This window comes from Dromiciops gliroides, chromosome 3 (assembly GCF_019393635.1).
Source record: "Dromiciops gliroides isolate mDroGli1 chromosome 3, mDroGli1.pri, whole genome shotgun sequence".
Classification (NCBI taxonomy): domain Eukaryota; kingdom Metazoa; phylum Chordata; class Mammalia; order Microbiotheria; family Microbiotheriidae; genus Dromiciops; species Dromiciops gliroides.
Genome location: NC_057863.1, coordinates 457,857,041 through 457,872,693, shown reverse-complemented (window position 1 = coordinate 457,872,693; position 15,653 = coordinate 457,857,041). Strand labels below are relative to the sequence as shown.

Here is a 15,653-nt window from a genome sequence, read left to right as displayed (position 1 = left end):
AATGTAGAACATCAAAATTTCTATGCCAATCAGAATTGAATTGGGCAGATGAATGGTTCCTGAATTTTTATCATGGGGAGGGAAATAAAGCTTTTAAAACAAACAAACAAATAAATGAACAAATCATTTTGATAGAATATAAAGTCCTTAAGAGCAAAGTCTATTTCATTACTTTTATTCATGGTTGAGCTACACCAGGTACACAGATAAGTATAAAAATAGTATAAAAAACAAAGGGAGATTGAATATCTTGTATATGAAATCTCATATAGGCCAGTTTAGGTAGAAAGTAGAGTCCTGAAAGGGGAGTCTCATGCAGTCAGCCAAGCAGTTGCTAGATGGAAGAGGGCTTTGAAGTTCAAATAGAGGTGTTTGTATTGTATCCTAAGTTAACAGGGAGCTAGAGAAGCTTCAAGGAGAAGAGAATGATATATTCAGACCTGCAGTTTAGGAGTATCAATTCTGCATATATGTGGAAGAGACAACGAACAAGGCAGAGATGAAAAGGTGGGGGAAAAACTATTAGGAGGTGATTGCAATAATCAGTGTTAGAGGTGATGAGAGATGGAACAATGGTGGCTATAGTATGGCTGGAAAGAAGGCAATAGATGTGAGAGATTTCAAGGAGTGGACTGAAGAAGACTTGGCACTGACTGGATATAATAAATGATCAAGAGATAAGAGGGAGGATAACTCCTATGCTGTAAACCTGGATGGCTGGAAGAATGGTGGTACTCTCCATAGAAATAGGGAAGTTAGGCAGCAAGATCAGTTAAAGGAAAAAGATAACGAGTTTTGTTTTGAATATGTCTAAGTGGAGATGGCTAGTATTTGAAGATGCAGAACTAAAGCAATTACTTAAGTAAATGCTTATGTATATCAATTCAAAGTCAGTAATTTTCACTATTATACCCAAAGTTCAAAGAATCATATCAATAAGTACATATATAAAATGACATAATTAAATCAAAGTGATTATGGCTCCCCACAAAAGCATGGGAAACCACTATATACTATAATGAATAAATTAACGCGAGGGAGTTTGAAAGAATAATTTAAGGCTAATATTGCATTTGGACCCACAAAAAGCAAATCTTCCCTAAATATATCACTTCATTTGAATAGTTCCTAAATAATTTTAATATCAGTTTTTTTTTAAATAGAATCATGGCTTTATCTCAAAAAATCCACTTCAACTCTTCTCTGTGCTCAAAAGTTCATATAGCTCTGAAATCTTTCATCTGTAAATAACAGGTAGCAGGATACGTGCATGTGTGTGCAACTGTTGGAAGTTCCCTAGAATGAACCCAAACTGAAAAAAGTTTCTCAACATTAATTCCATAAATAGTCATGGCAATTGGGAAACTTTAATCGTTCTCTGTATACTTTTTGTCTCTCATCAATATAAAATTGGCTCATTATGTTCATTTGTGAGCTGTGGCAATAAGAAGATTTTGGTGAATTTTTCATTACTATTACATTTCAGAAACATGTTAAAAACTAACCGCCCTGCCCCTTAGGAAAACTTGTCATGCTTACATGCTCTTTTATGCCAAAATATTCAGAACTTAATAAAATATTCCCATACAGGATCCTAAGCAGATGACCCTGCAAAACAAAGGTAAAGAAAAGTATTCACCACACGTGTTGATTGTGGAGCTGAGCGAGGCAGCTCCAGTGGAAAGGCCGCCTTTGGAAACTGCTGAAACTACAGAAGGTGGAGAAGATGTAGAAGATGAAGTAGGTGCAGTAGAGGAGGCCGTCGCTGATGTTAACCGCTCTCCAGACTCCATATCTAAAAGAAAAAGAGCGAAACTATGAATTTTCAAGACTGACTATTGAACTACTTATCAATTTGACTTAAGGAAATCATGTGGAGCAGAAATACTTTAAAGAATATAATCTGGGGGCAGCTAGATGGCGCAGTGGATGGAGCACCGGCCCTGGAGTCAGGAGTACCTGAGTTCAAATCCGGCCTCAGACACTTAACACTTACTAGCTGTGTGACCCTGGGCAAGTCACTTAACCCCAATTGCCTCACTAAATTAAAAAAAAAAGAATATAATCTTATTAAGAAATATTCCAGCTTTTTATGCACACTGCTATAAATGTAGATCATTAAGAAGTATTTCTACAGGAACAAAAGAGTAAATTTAGAGTGGAAAAAATGGTAACAAATCTGCACAAATATGCCGAGTCCATACATTTTCATATTTGTGATATATGTGTATCCATTAAACATGCCATTTATTCAACTCATAAGATGGTATTTTGCAAATATGAATTAAATGTATACACACATATAAAGGCACATCCATAAAATAGGATATTATCATTATATTATTTTTAAATCACTATCTTAACATGCCTAAACCTTTCCATTTACCACTCATTGCCTCTTCCCAATAATGACACACAGCAGCAGTGCAAATCAAGGAAATACCAACCACTATTAAATAAATTCCCAACTCCATAACTATAGAGATTAATTTGATTATAGGCTCAAACTGGACTGACCTAGTGTTCTGTTCCTAAACATGTACCACTGCCCCACTGCCTGCCTTACAGAGGACCCTCAGCCTGAGCAGACTGAGCCCATCCAGATTCCATAATTAATAATTGGAATAAAGTGGATCTAAGTAGTCACGTCAAGAAGAGGTTCTTTCATAAAGGAGAACAAAATCTTCAAGAATAATGATATGGCATACATGTTTCCCATGGGAAGTTGTAGGAGCCAAATTTATACAATGTAATGCTTATTAAGAGAGGAAATGAAAATGGCAGAAGTCCTTTGGCACTCAATGTCTTCTAGGCTTTTCCTCACCATCACCAGCTCCTTTTCCTTTCCTTCATTCCTTCTGTTATACGCTTGATCAGCTTATTTGTTAACTCTCTGTTCATGTGATTAAAATCTTAATGATATGATATTAATGTTGTATGCTATTTGGCATTTCCACTGAAATGTTTTATTCTGCATACGGATGACATCCAAATGGAAACATGTACAATGGTCACTGATCAAGCAAAAAGACAAGTTGAGTGAGCTGAGGGAAAGACATCGTGGGCATTAGGTGGGAAGACTGATCCAGAGTAGTCCAAGGTGGGGGTGGGGGTAGGGGTGGAGGTATATTCTCATGAAAACAGGAGACCAAGAGTATGCCAAGAGAGGAAATATCACCAAAATCCTGTCAGAGCAAACTGAATACAGGAATGCTCTACACTTAAGTACACAGAAGGACTGACCTTACTGAAGTAGGAATTAGTCAGATAGTCCAATATCTGATAGTGAGAGAAATAGACTCTGGTCCCAAAGGACAAATAAATGCCAGGGCACTAAGTGCTGAAGGGCAATAGAAAGTTTAGATTAAGACATGATCCCTAGCCTCATAAGTCTTATAGTCTATTTATGGAGCTTATTTAGTCCAGTAGCTGACTTTATTCCTTAGAAACTTAACATTGGACTGCTTTTTTTTTTAAGTGAGGCAATTGGGGTTAAGTGACTTGCCCAGGGTCACACAGCTAGTAAGTGTTAAGTGTCTGAGCCCAGATTTGAACTCAGGTACTCCTGGCTCCAGGGCCGGTGCTCCATCCGCTGTGCCACCTAGCTGCCCCCAACATTAGACTGCTTAAATAGGCTGTGTACCAACTTTGCCACATAAGGAGTATTTTAAAAATTAAAATTTAGAATCTAATGCAGTGGTCACTCTATTAGTCAACAACACAGCTATGGCCATTTCAACGTCCTAGCAGAAGCAACAGTCATACAAAGAAATAATTAATGAAATTCAACTCTAAATCTTGAGTGCACGCATCCACAATGCCTTTTACACAGATAGGGACACAGATGATCACAAGTTAAGGCTTGGCACACTTGCTGAGACCATTACTGTGAAGCCTTCCAATCTTGTGAAGTCTAGTTACTTTTCTCTATATTTTGGCACTGCTGTCAATTCAAGTGATGAATTTTTCAGGACAATCAACAGATAATGGTGTTGCTGTGATGAGTCTGTACATATCCTTGTAGAATTTTTCATTCACCTCATCAGTATTCACTATGGTGAGGGCATATGTGCTAATGATGGCTGCATAGCACTTCTGTTTTAAGGGCAGGCTTTGGGTCACCAGACAGTCACTAATGAGCTTTGAGACATGTGGCTGTCTGATTACAAAGCTGATGGCTGACACCTTTCACTACAAAGTGTTCTCATCGATAAGTCTAGTTTCACCAAATGCAAAAATATCGATTTTGAACCTGGATCATTTGTGGGATGCACTACCCATTCTTTCTGGGTGGTTAGTGTTCTTGTTGTCTCACAACAATCCCAATGCTGATAACTGTTAGCCATTTTTATTATAAAAATTCACTTGCCACTTACTTTCAGGATACAGGGATAAAAATAATCTTGTGTACCTTTTTCAACATGTGGTATACAAGATTAGGGTATTTTTCACTAGTCCTTTCTAAAAAAAAGTGAAAATTGCTTAAATTTTAAAAGAACAACAAATATCCTATACTGTCTCCTTGTATAAGATTTTTGCTTTGGAATATCCTAGTGTTAATATAAAGCAGAACAAGTGACAAATCACAGGAACTAAATTCTTTTGCATTGTTAAAGTGTGAAGTCAAGCTTTCAATAATAATTAGATAGTTCAAGTTCTCCCTAAAGCCTCTATAATATTTATGGCTCAGGCAAATAAGTTCTTGCCATTTAAATAAATGTCATTATGAAAAGAGCTGTTTCTGTATAAAGTTCACATAATTACTTATGGTTTTTGTTACAAAATGGTTCAATGCCTCATTATGGTATGGAGTTGGCCCTTAGCATTAGAAATAAATGCATGCTGTGGTAAAATTTTACCAAGTGGAAATGACTTTATGTATGGGCCAGTTAGATACTAAAGCTTGGTTTTCTAAGGACTAGCCTAGGTAAATGTGGAAACAGCAATCACCAGGTTGGTCACAGGAGACAAGCATTTAAGCCATAGCAATACTTTCGTATCACCAAATACTTTGGTATTCTTTCTGAGAGCATGGTTGTCTTCCCTGAAGTCAATCTTCAAAGTTAGGAAGAAACTCTAACTTTTTTTTTTTTTTTTGCAGGGCAATGAGGGTTAAGTGACTTGCCCAGGGTCACACAGCTAGTAAGTGTCAAGTGTCTGAGGCCGGATTTGAACTCAGGTACTCCTGACTCCAGGGCCAGTGCTTTACCACTGCGCCATCTAGCTGCCCCAAACTCTAACATTTTAAAAACTGTTTTGTATTTTGGGAAAGCATCGTATTTTATGGGGGTAATTAATGAGTTTCAAAATTATACTACTCATTGTGTAGTGTGAAGTATTTATGTACTTGTCCTGAATTTGCCTGCAAGTTTCAAGGGCTTTTCCTAGTTTGGATATTCTAGTTGATGGTCTATGTTTACACAATATACACAATCATTATGTAGATTATGGGCATATCATGCCTTTTGGGAGTTTTTGTCACCTTTCTTCATCCCTTATATGTCAGTGTTCTCTCCTGACACAAATTAGGTGTGTGTGTGTGTGTGTGTGTGTGTGTATAGATAGATAGATAGATAGATAGATAGATAGATAGATAGATAGATAGATAGATAGATAGATAGATAGCACAAACACCTATCCTCCAATATAATGTAATCTCCTTGAGGGTGGGGAACATTTCTCATTTTATGTTTGTATTCCCTGCTCTAGAACAATAGGTGCTTAATGCTTGTTAAATTGAATTTATCTTTCCAAGCATAAAAACACATTTTTTTAGTCTGTTCTCAAATACCAGTCCATTCCCTATCTAATCACTGTAATGCCATTCTCTAAACTTTCTCCAACAAGTGCTCCGTTTTCTTTTTTTAAAAGTCCTTAAGGGGCAGCTAGGTGGTGCAGTGGGTAAAGCACCAGCCCTGGATTCGGGAGGACCTGAGTTCAAATTTGGCCTCTTAACCCTCATTGCCCCGCCAAAACCAAAAACAACAACAACAAGGCTTTGCTGTATTTATATTTATATTGGTTTATAATAAACAGAATTAAATATCAATGCATCTAATGAATGTTTTGCAACTATTTATATTTAAATAAATGAAATTCAACCCATGTCATTTCCATAACCAATTCTTTTGGTCTGGTGACTCTGTTCTTCTGGCTTTGCTTTTTTTTCCACTTGCAATATTCCATTGAGTTCTTTCATTATTTGTTTGTACTTATCAATCTTCATTGAATTACAGTATTCTATTTTATTAATGTACTGAAATTTATTTGACCGTTCTTCATTCTTAGACATTGAGGTTTTTTAGTTTTTTGCAATAACAAATTAAGTGTCAGTGAAAATCTTTTTTAAATAGTTTTTTAAAAACCTCTTAGCACATATTCTTAATAATGCAATAATTGTGTCAATTCTTCTAACAGTCTTAAAATAAAGTAATGACAGCTAACATATTATTGGTCATACAAAAGCAATATGATATCCACAATGGTTTTTCTTGGGTTTCAAAGGCCCTTCCTAATAATACTGAGTGTTTTGTGGACCCACATAATTAGAGTATATAATTGATCAATATACTCTAGAGACAATGAATTCTAATAAAATAATTCTGTATGTTGGAACTTATGATTTGAACTTGTGTATAGTGTTCCTTAAAATAGCTCAGTCACATTCATAAACAATTTTTCTGTTTATTCATAAAGTTTCCCATGTATTTTCTCAGTTTATTTCACTACTTTGAACTTGGCACCCACAAACACTTCAAAAAGTCTTAATGTACATTCCTTCCTTCAGAATTTTAAAAAAAATATTAGACAAGATTGGTTCCAGCACTCCTCGGGTATAGGAGAAGGGAAACCACCTTTTTACAATTCCCCATTGATAAAAGTACCCATTTATATCTCTAGCCCACCAATCTCACATCTTTATACAAGATTCATATCCAAGAACAATGCTCTTGCTCCTTGGGTCCTACTGTAAATCTAGAGCTGGAAGGAACCTCTGAGGTCATCTACTCCAGCATTTTCATCATGCATATGAAGAAACTGAGGTCAAGAAAGGTTAAGTGAATGATCCAATGTTATGAAGGCAGTAAGCGTCAGACGTGGGATCTGAGCTCCAGTCCTCTTATTCCAAAACCAGTGCTCTTTCCACAGCATATTCAGTGATTTAATTTCTCATGGTATATAAATTAATGAAGACAGTGATGTGCCTTCTAGACCCCAAAATTGTTATTAGTCCTATCTAATATTTCAACAGGTACACTCTAGCACTGTTTATACTGAACACAAAAGGATGCCAAAAACAACTAAGTGTGACAGTAAATATCACCTTTCAGTGTCAAGACTTGTAAATGGCCTTCTGAAAGACTAAATTGTATTTTGTGCTTCCTGTTTATATATTCTTGTTTCTTCTCTCTATTCTATTTTTGACTTTTGATGTTGACACTCAAGATCACTTTAAACATATATGTCTGCTAATGAAAATAACAATATTTAATAAAATACATAAGGTAGCTCCTGATTTTACCCTTAAGCTTAAAATTTAAATGTACTTGATAAATATATTACTTAAATCACAACAGATGGCTAGCACTAAAAAAATTCTCTGTGACAGATATTAGTGAGGATCAACAATGAAATGAAAAATTATATAAAGTCCATATACAAAAAAGTTTTGGAAAACATATTGCTTATATGAATTTTAACTAACACAAAAACAAACTTTCATTAATTTCCTGGATGTGTTTTATGTGTGTGTATGTATCTCTGTCATCCATCTATCTATCTCTATATCTCTATATACACATATGGAAGCTGTAAATGGACTACTGAAATATTGACGCCTATGATGATGAGGGAGACAAGGGTCCTAGATTTAATCCTAGACATGACTTCTTATTTGGCTAGACCTATGGTCTTAGACAAGTCACTTTTCACTACATTTGAATTTTCTCATCTGCAAAAAAGGTCTGGGTTACGGGGGTTGGAGCAGTTTGGCCTGAATAAGCTGTACCATATCTTCTGTTAATCCCATGACCTCCATATTGACAGGTCCACATATACATCTCTATTGAGCTAGTTGGAATTGGAAATGCCTATATTTAATAACATGTAACTTGAACCCAACACATTAGTTTTAGTAGACAATATTTCTAATTTCCTAGGCTTATATTAATTATTTGAGTCAATTTTCAAAATTCTAGATTTTGTATGAAAGGGAAGCTTTCTGGTTGCTTGGTGATTACACTGTCTTTAAAGCAAATATCAGTGTGCAAATATAAATGAACTCCCAAAGCAGAAAGGACTATAGTAAAATTATAGTCTTTCACTAAAAAGACATAGGGTAACCTTATTTTATATTTTGAAAATCTGGCAGTCAAATATACAATTAGCAATTACAATATCAAAATCTAAATCTCCCTAGGGAAAAAAGTATAGAAAAACAAACCTAAATGGTAAAATATTTTTCAAGACTTCAAAAGGTAAAGTTGTTTAGAATTTTACCTTTTTATTTTATCAAATAAATACCATAGCACAATTTACACTAGATTCAAAGGGATGGTTAAGAGTGGCAGGAAATGATACATTATTCTTTTTTTTCCCTTATCACTGCTGCTTTCCATTAATATGGATATTTAATTGACTGTAAGTTATATTTGCATTGCACAGACCATAGGCAGCCATTTGTCCTAAATAATATTTCAGAGTTTGATCATTAGGAATGAATCACTTACAGTGGTAATAAGTTTTTCTGTATATGCCAGTAGATGAAGCTATAGAACAAATATAGAAAGAAATTTTTAACATTTAATTTCAGGAGTAAAATATTGTAACCTCAGTTATTATTGTTAAAAAACTGCAGTTATTATGTACATTTGTGGATGACAGGGATTTTTCCATACTATTCCATATTATTCTGAACATGTTCAATTCTTTGCCACCTCTAGACTGTTCATCACAAGATATTCTATAATTGTAATGTCTCTCTTCCCTTTGTCTCTGCCAATCAATATCCTAGGGCTCTGTTGAAATGCCATGTGAACAGGCCCCCAAATCAGATGCATCATGAATGCTCAGAGCTGGGGGATTAACTTTCTAGGGACTATCTACCTCTTATACACTTATCTAATTCTAATTTTTATTATACATCATGTCCCAAAAGTCAGTGCAGTTTTAAGCTTTAATAACTTGTGAAATATATAAATTACAAACTCACAAAAACAACGTTTAAAATTTAATTACTTAACTTTATTTCCTACTTAGGTTTGTGAATTGTGAAGAATACTTCAAAAAACAACAACATAAAATGGAATACCCTGTCATTCTGCATTGCACGTTCAATAATTTCTGGAAGACCCTTTCTTACACTGGTCGTAGATTGGTAGGGGAGGTCCTCTTGCTTGGCCACTTCATTCACTTGATCTAGCTCCATTAAACTTTTTCTCATGGGGTCATGCCAAAACTGTCATGTACGCATAAAAACCTTGTTCTTTGTATGATTTTGAGGCTAGGATTACAAATGCAATCCTTTCACTAACAGCATCAGGAAGCACTGAACTAAACCTTGAAGGAAGGTAGGAATTCTAAAAGGCAGAGGTGGGGAGAGATGACATGTAAAGGCTTGGCAGAGGGAGATACAGTGCTAAATTCAAGGATTAGTACTTAAGCCAATTTGGCTGGAATATAGAATGCATGAAAGGGAGTAGTAAATGTGTTTACTGAGCCTGAAAAATGTAGATTGGAGCTAGATTGCAAAGGGCTTTAGGAGTGCAGGTAAATATCTTTATTTTTGTATCTCCCTCCTACCTTTTACCCTCTGCACTCCATATACATAAATACCATAAAATTGAGAGATGTATAAGATTTTAGAGATAATCTATATCCAACATTCTCAATTTACAAATAAAGATAAAACCTAATGAGGTTAAGTGACTTGACCATGATCACACAGGCAATAAAGCAGCTGATCAAAAATGAGAACCTAGATCCAATAACAGCAAATTCAGATTTTTTCCGCTAGCCTACACTACCATCTTTAATCATTTTTACAAAAAAAAAGCTATTGAGAAGATTAAAGAAAACAAAAATATAGAGTAAAACCTAATTATGAGATGCCTTATTATACAATAAATCTCCTTTTACTGCCAGTCAAATTACACCATCTCTGTACATAATGATAGTGCATGTCTTACTGTAGCATAAAGTCAGAAACATGGATACTGTACTGAACAAAAACTCAGAAGGATCCTGCTGCATATCAGTCCATCAGTTGGACAAAGGAGAATGGTAACGAATTAATCAATCAATAAACACTTACTAAAGGCCTACTGTGTGCCAGGCACTGTGCTGGGTGTTGGAGATGCAAATACAATGATGAAAAGACTTCCTCTCCTTAATTAGCTTCTATTGTACCAGGAGAGGTAACATGTACATATATTTTCAAAGCATACATGAACAATTTACAAAGTGCAATTATCCCTTCCATGTCATGACTTTTACCATTGTGGTTTCAATATATCACTTGCAGGCATAAGAAATTAAATGGGAATTTCGGAGGAGTTTTGTGGAAGTCGTAGATAATACACAAAGGGCAGCAAATGATACCAAAAAAGTTTAGAAACTCGGAAAAATATATGTATAGCATTGTATAAGAGCAACCCAAATTTTACAATAAGGTACTGTCAACACCCCGTAATTCAGACTTCTTCTTTGGTACAAAGGGAGGGCCAAAAAGTTTTATGTGGATTTTCCAGATTGTGGGAGGATTGTGTTCCTAATGCCCACAATGTGGAAGGGATAGCTCTAAATAAAATTTACAAAGTATATATGAAATAAATAACTAAAATAAATCCAGGAAATTTTTGGAGGAAGAGAAACAGAAGCAGGAGGGAACATCAGAAATGGTCTGATGTAGGAGGTTATACTTGAGAGTTGAAGGAGGAGGGGGAGGTGAGGAACGGATGCATTCAAGTCACTGGGGAAAGCCTACATAATGGTATGGATACTGGAGATGGAGTATCATGTATAAAGAACACAAAGAATGGCAGGTTGGCTGGATTGCAGACTATATTGAAGAGAATAATGTATAAGAAGCTTGGAAAGGGAGATCGGAGCCAGGTTGGGAAAACCTCTAAAAGGTCGAATAGAGGAGCTTGTATTTGATCTTAGTAGTAATAGGGAGCCACTGGAGTCTATTAAGCATTGCAGTAATATAGTCAGAGCTGTACTTTAGGAGTATCACCTTGGCAACTGTGCAGACGATTGATTGGGAAGGAGAGCTTAAAGGCAGAGACCAATTAGGAAATGAATACTATAGTCTAGGCAAGGCTGATGAGAACCAAAAGAGAAGGGTTAATGTGACAGACATTGTGGAAGAACAAATTACAAGATTTGACAACTGTATGGATATGTGGAGTGAGGAAAAATGAGGATTTGAGGATAATACCAAGTTTGAAAATCCAGTAGTTGAAAGGATGTAGAGTCCTCAACATAAACCAGGCAAGAAGCCTAATATGGAAGGATCATAAATGTAGAAGGAAAAACAAAAGAGAACAGTGTCAGAAAATCCAGAGTGAAGAGAATTATCTGGTGAGGATGGTTAATCAATTAAGCACCTACTATGTGACAAGCACTAAGCTAGACATTGGTGTAATAATTACAAAAAGTGAAACAGTCTCTCCTACCAAATAGCTTACTTTCTAGCCCAATCATATATCAACTAAGAAAAGTCCACATCTGTGAATTTAGCAATTAAGAAATCACTGGCAACTTCAAAGAGAGTAATGAAAAGACAGCATTTTCTAAAGGTCTGACTGTCACAGAGAGGAGGGATATACAACGATGAGACCAAACTCGTGGGTTTGATCCCATGTAAGTCATTTTGCTTGGCAGAGAGTAAAACTTTGTTCTATAAATACTCTAAATCCTAATCCCAATCAGCTCATAAATATGTGTCCTTGATCTAGAAGGTAACAAGCTGAAAGAATGTTTATGTGCTTCTGAACAAGTCTATAAAGCATCACTACTAAAAATTGCTCAAAGTATAAACACCAAAAAATCTAAAAACTTCTTAATATAATGAAAAAGGGGAAATATTGCTTAAATTATACAAAATAACCCATATATATATATATATATATATATATATACACACACACACCTTAAGTAAATTATTCACATTCCTTTAAATGATCAGCATTAAGATGAAATTCTTACACAAATATACATCTAAACAACAAAGATGAAATTCTTGACTCACTTAGTTGATACCATTATCTTTTAGATTCTTCTGATCACAATCTCTTCTCCTTTAATATTTCCCATTGCCTCATTCCTAATCAATGTGCTCTTTATGCTCATCACCACTTTAAGTACCTCAATTTCCACATACACCCCAACCTCCAATCTCTCACCATTGTTCTGGTTTCACTGCCTTCCCATTATACTCGTCTTTGCAGTTATCTATTCTGCCAATGAACTATCTTTCTAAACCCCTTGTTCTCCAAATGTTGCACCTTGCTAATACTAAGGTTTGGGTACCTCCCACTATTGGCTTCCTTTCTCCTGCTCCCACTTTACTCCCAACTCCTGAGTACTACAGAAGTAATGGAATTGTGCTATGCACATTACAAATTAATGTCATCTTTGACTTTTCTCCCCATTACATGTCATATCTAAACAGCTATCAAGTCTTGTCAATTCCCCCCCCCCCTTGGATATAGTGCATTTGTGCCCTCTTCTCTATTCTTACTGCTAACATCATAACAATTCCTTTCATTACTGCCTGCCTGAAATAGTAATAGCTTCCTAAAAGGGAAGTCTTTCTGGCTCCATGAACTTCCCATCCCAAACCTATCTTTCAGACTCCTACCAGAATAACAGTTATTCATATATCTAGTCCCATCATTATGCTTATCATTCTGCTACTGCTTATTGATTAGAATGTACATTCTCCTGCCTGACATTCAAAGGATTCCAGGAGCTGGTATCATCCTACCTTTCTAGACTTTTCTTCTACTACTCCCCTCCCCATACTCTTATCTAGACAAATTCAGTTGTTTTCTACCTACTTGATTGTTCCTATACACTTCAGCCTCTCTGCCTTCCCTTATCTAGGTCCCTATAAAAAAGTCTTCTCTCATACTGCCCTTGTGGAGCAGGTCCAAAGAACAATTACTTTCATTTTATGAATGAGAAAACTGAGTCTCAGAGAAGTTGTGCTTTGTCAGTGTCTTAAGTCTAATAAGCTCAAGACAGGACTTTAACCCTGGACTTCTAACTCTATTATAATCAGGGTTTGTTTTTTTCTTTTCCAGGATCTTGACCAAAATTAAATGAGCTCTCTGATCAAATAAATGTTACCTAGCACCCAACCAAATCTCTTATTCAACAGCCCTTCCATATACTTATAGTAAAGTGACAAAATCATCATTAGGAACCCAAATCAAGACACAGCAATAAAGTTAAATTATGCCTGCTATGTTTTAGTATAAAATAGAGTTCTTTTAATTATTGGAAATAGCTGAATGATATCTTATTAACCAGAATATTTAATTAACCAAAATATCTCCTTGCCTGAACATGCCAGATGAGAGAATTTGCTTTACTAAATACTGAAATAGTCAATGTTGGTATCACAGAAAGACAGGTGCATCAATACATTCTTGAAAGTGCTGTCAACTGGTCCTTGAAATGCTGTCCTAGAAAATCATTTGGAACTCTGCTAGAAAAATAACTGAATTGTTTACACCTTTTGATCCAGTAACAGCACTCCCAGGCAAATACCTCAAGGACAAAGGGAAATGTTCCATATATACCCAAATATACATAGCAATAATTTAGGGGGTAGCAAAAATCTCAAAGCATGTCAATCCTTACTGATTGGTGAATAGCTTAAAAGAATTGTGGTATATTAATATAATAGAATATTACTATGCATCCATAGAAATTTGGAAAGACTTCTATTAACTGGACCAAGAGAATAGATTTGCAGGATCACCAAACTAATGCAAAGAAAAACAATATTAAAAGATATCGGAATCCTATGCAAAGTATTATATAATAAATATTCTACTCTGTACAGTACAGAGGAAGCATAGTCAGAGAGTTGGCTTGAAAGTCTGGGAAATTTGAGGGTTCAAGTCTACTTCTGAAAAATACTGGCTATGTGACCCTGAACAAACTACTTAACTTCTTAATTCCCTGCAAAATTTTATTTTTTAAAAAATTAAATTAATTTATTTTTGTTACATTTTAAGTTCCAAACTGTCTCCCTGCCTCCCTCTTCAGTCCATACTAGAGACGGCCACCATTTGACACAGATTTATAAATATATGTAGGGGGCAGCTAGGTGGTGCAGTGGATAAAGCACAGGCCCTGGATTCAGGAGGACATGAGTTCAAATCCGACCTCAGACACTTGACACTTACTAGCTGTGTGACCCTGGGCAAGTCACTTGATCCCCATTGCCCAGCAAAAAACCAAAAAACCAAAACAAATAAATATATATAAAACTATACTATGCATACTTGTACTCCAGAGGTTAATAGCATCTTCCTTCTTATGTAGCAAGGTATTTGTAGTAATCAGATTAATTTGGTTGTTCACAATTATTCTTTTTTTTGGGGGGGGGAGGGGGAGGCAATTGGGATTAAGTGATTTGCCCAGGGTCACACAGTTAGTAAGTGTAAAGTGTCTGAGGCCGGATTTGAACTCAGGTCCTCCTGACTCGAGGGCCGGTGCTTTATCTACTGTGCCACCTAGCTGCCCTTCAAAATTATTCTTTAAACAATTGCTGTTACCGTATAGAACATTCTCTTTGTGCTGCTCACTTCAATTTTCGTTATTTCACGCAAGTCTTTCCATATTTTTCTAAAATCAACCAGCTTCTCATTTCTTATTCTATAGTATATAATATAGAATAAGTAGTATTCCATAACAACCATGTACCACAACATGTTCAGCCATTCCCCAGTTGATGGGCATTCCCTCAATTTCCAGATTTTACAACTTATAGGGTTTTTTTTTCCTTTTTCCCTAATCACTTTGGGAAAAAGACCTAATAATGGTTTTGCTGAGTCAAAGGACATACACAGTTTTAGAACTCTTTGGGCATAATTCCAGATTATTCTCCCAAAGAGTTTAATCAGTTCACAGTTCCACCAACAGTGTATTAATGTCCCACTTTTTCCATATCCCCTCCAACATGTCATTTTCCCCTGCAATCATTTTAGCCAATCTGATAGATGTGAGATACCTCAAAGTTGTTTTAATTTGCATTTCTCTAATCAATAATGACAGAGCATTTTTCATATAGTATGTATAGTTTCGATTTCTTTATCAAAAAACTGTCTGTTCATATCCTTTGACCATTTGTTAATTAAGGAGTGACTAATATTCTTATAAATTTGACAGAGTTCTCTACATATGAGATATGAGACCTTTTTCTGAGAAAATGTTTGTGAATTTCTCCCCTAATTTTCTGCTTTCTTTCTAATTTTGGCTACCTTGGTCTTTATTTAACGTAATCAAAATCATTCATTTTACATTTCACAATGCTCTCTATCTCTTGTTTATTCATAAATTCTTCTCCTATCCAGAAATCTTTTGGTAATGTGTTTCATGTTCTTCTAGTTTTCTTATATCTTCCTTTACATCTA

At 35.5% G+C, this 15,653-nt stretch overlaps 1 protein-coding gene across 1 annotated transcript in view; it reads right to left on the bottom strand.

Moving 5' to 3' along the window:
- The window catches only part of BAZ2B (bromodomain adjacent to zinc finger domain 2B), a 358,773-nt gene that overhangs the window by 174,740 nt on the left and 168,380 nt on the right, over window positions 1-15,653 (bottom strand). The window contains 1 exon segment of the mRNA XM_043993621.1: window positions 1,640-1,795. Within this exon segment, the coding sequence (XP_043849556.1) occupies window positions 1,640-1,793 (154 nt within the window). The 5' untranslated portion in view covers window positions 1,794-1,795.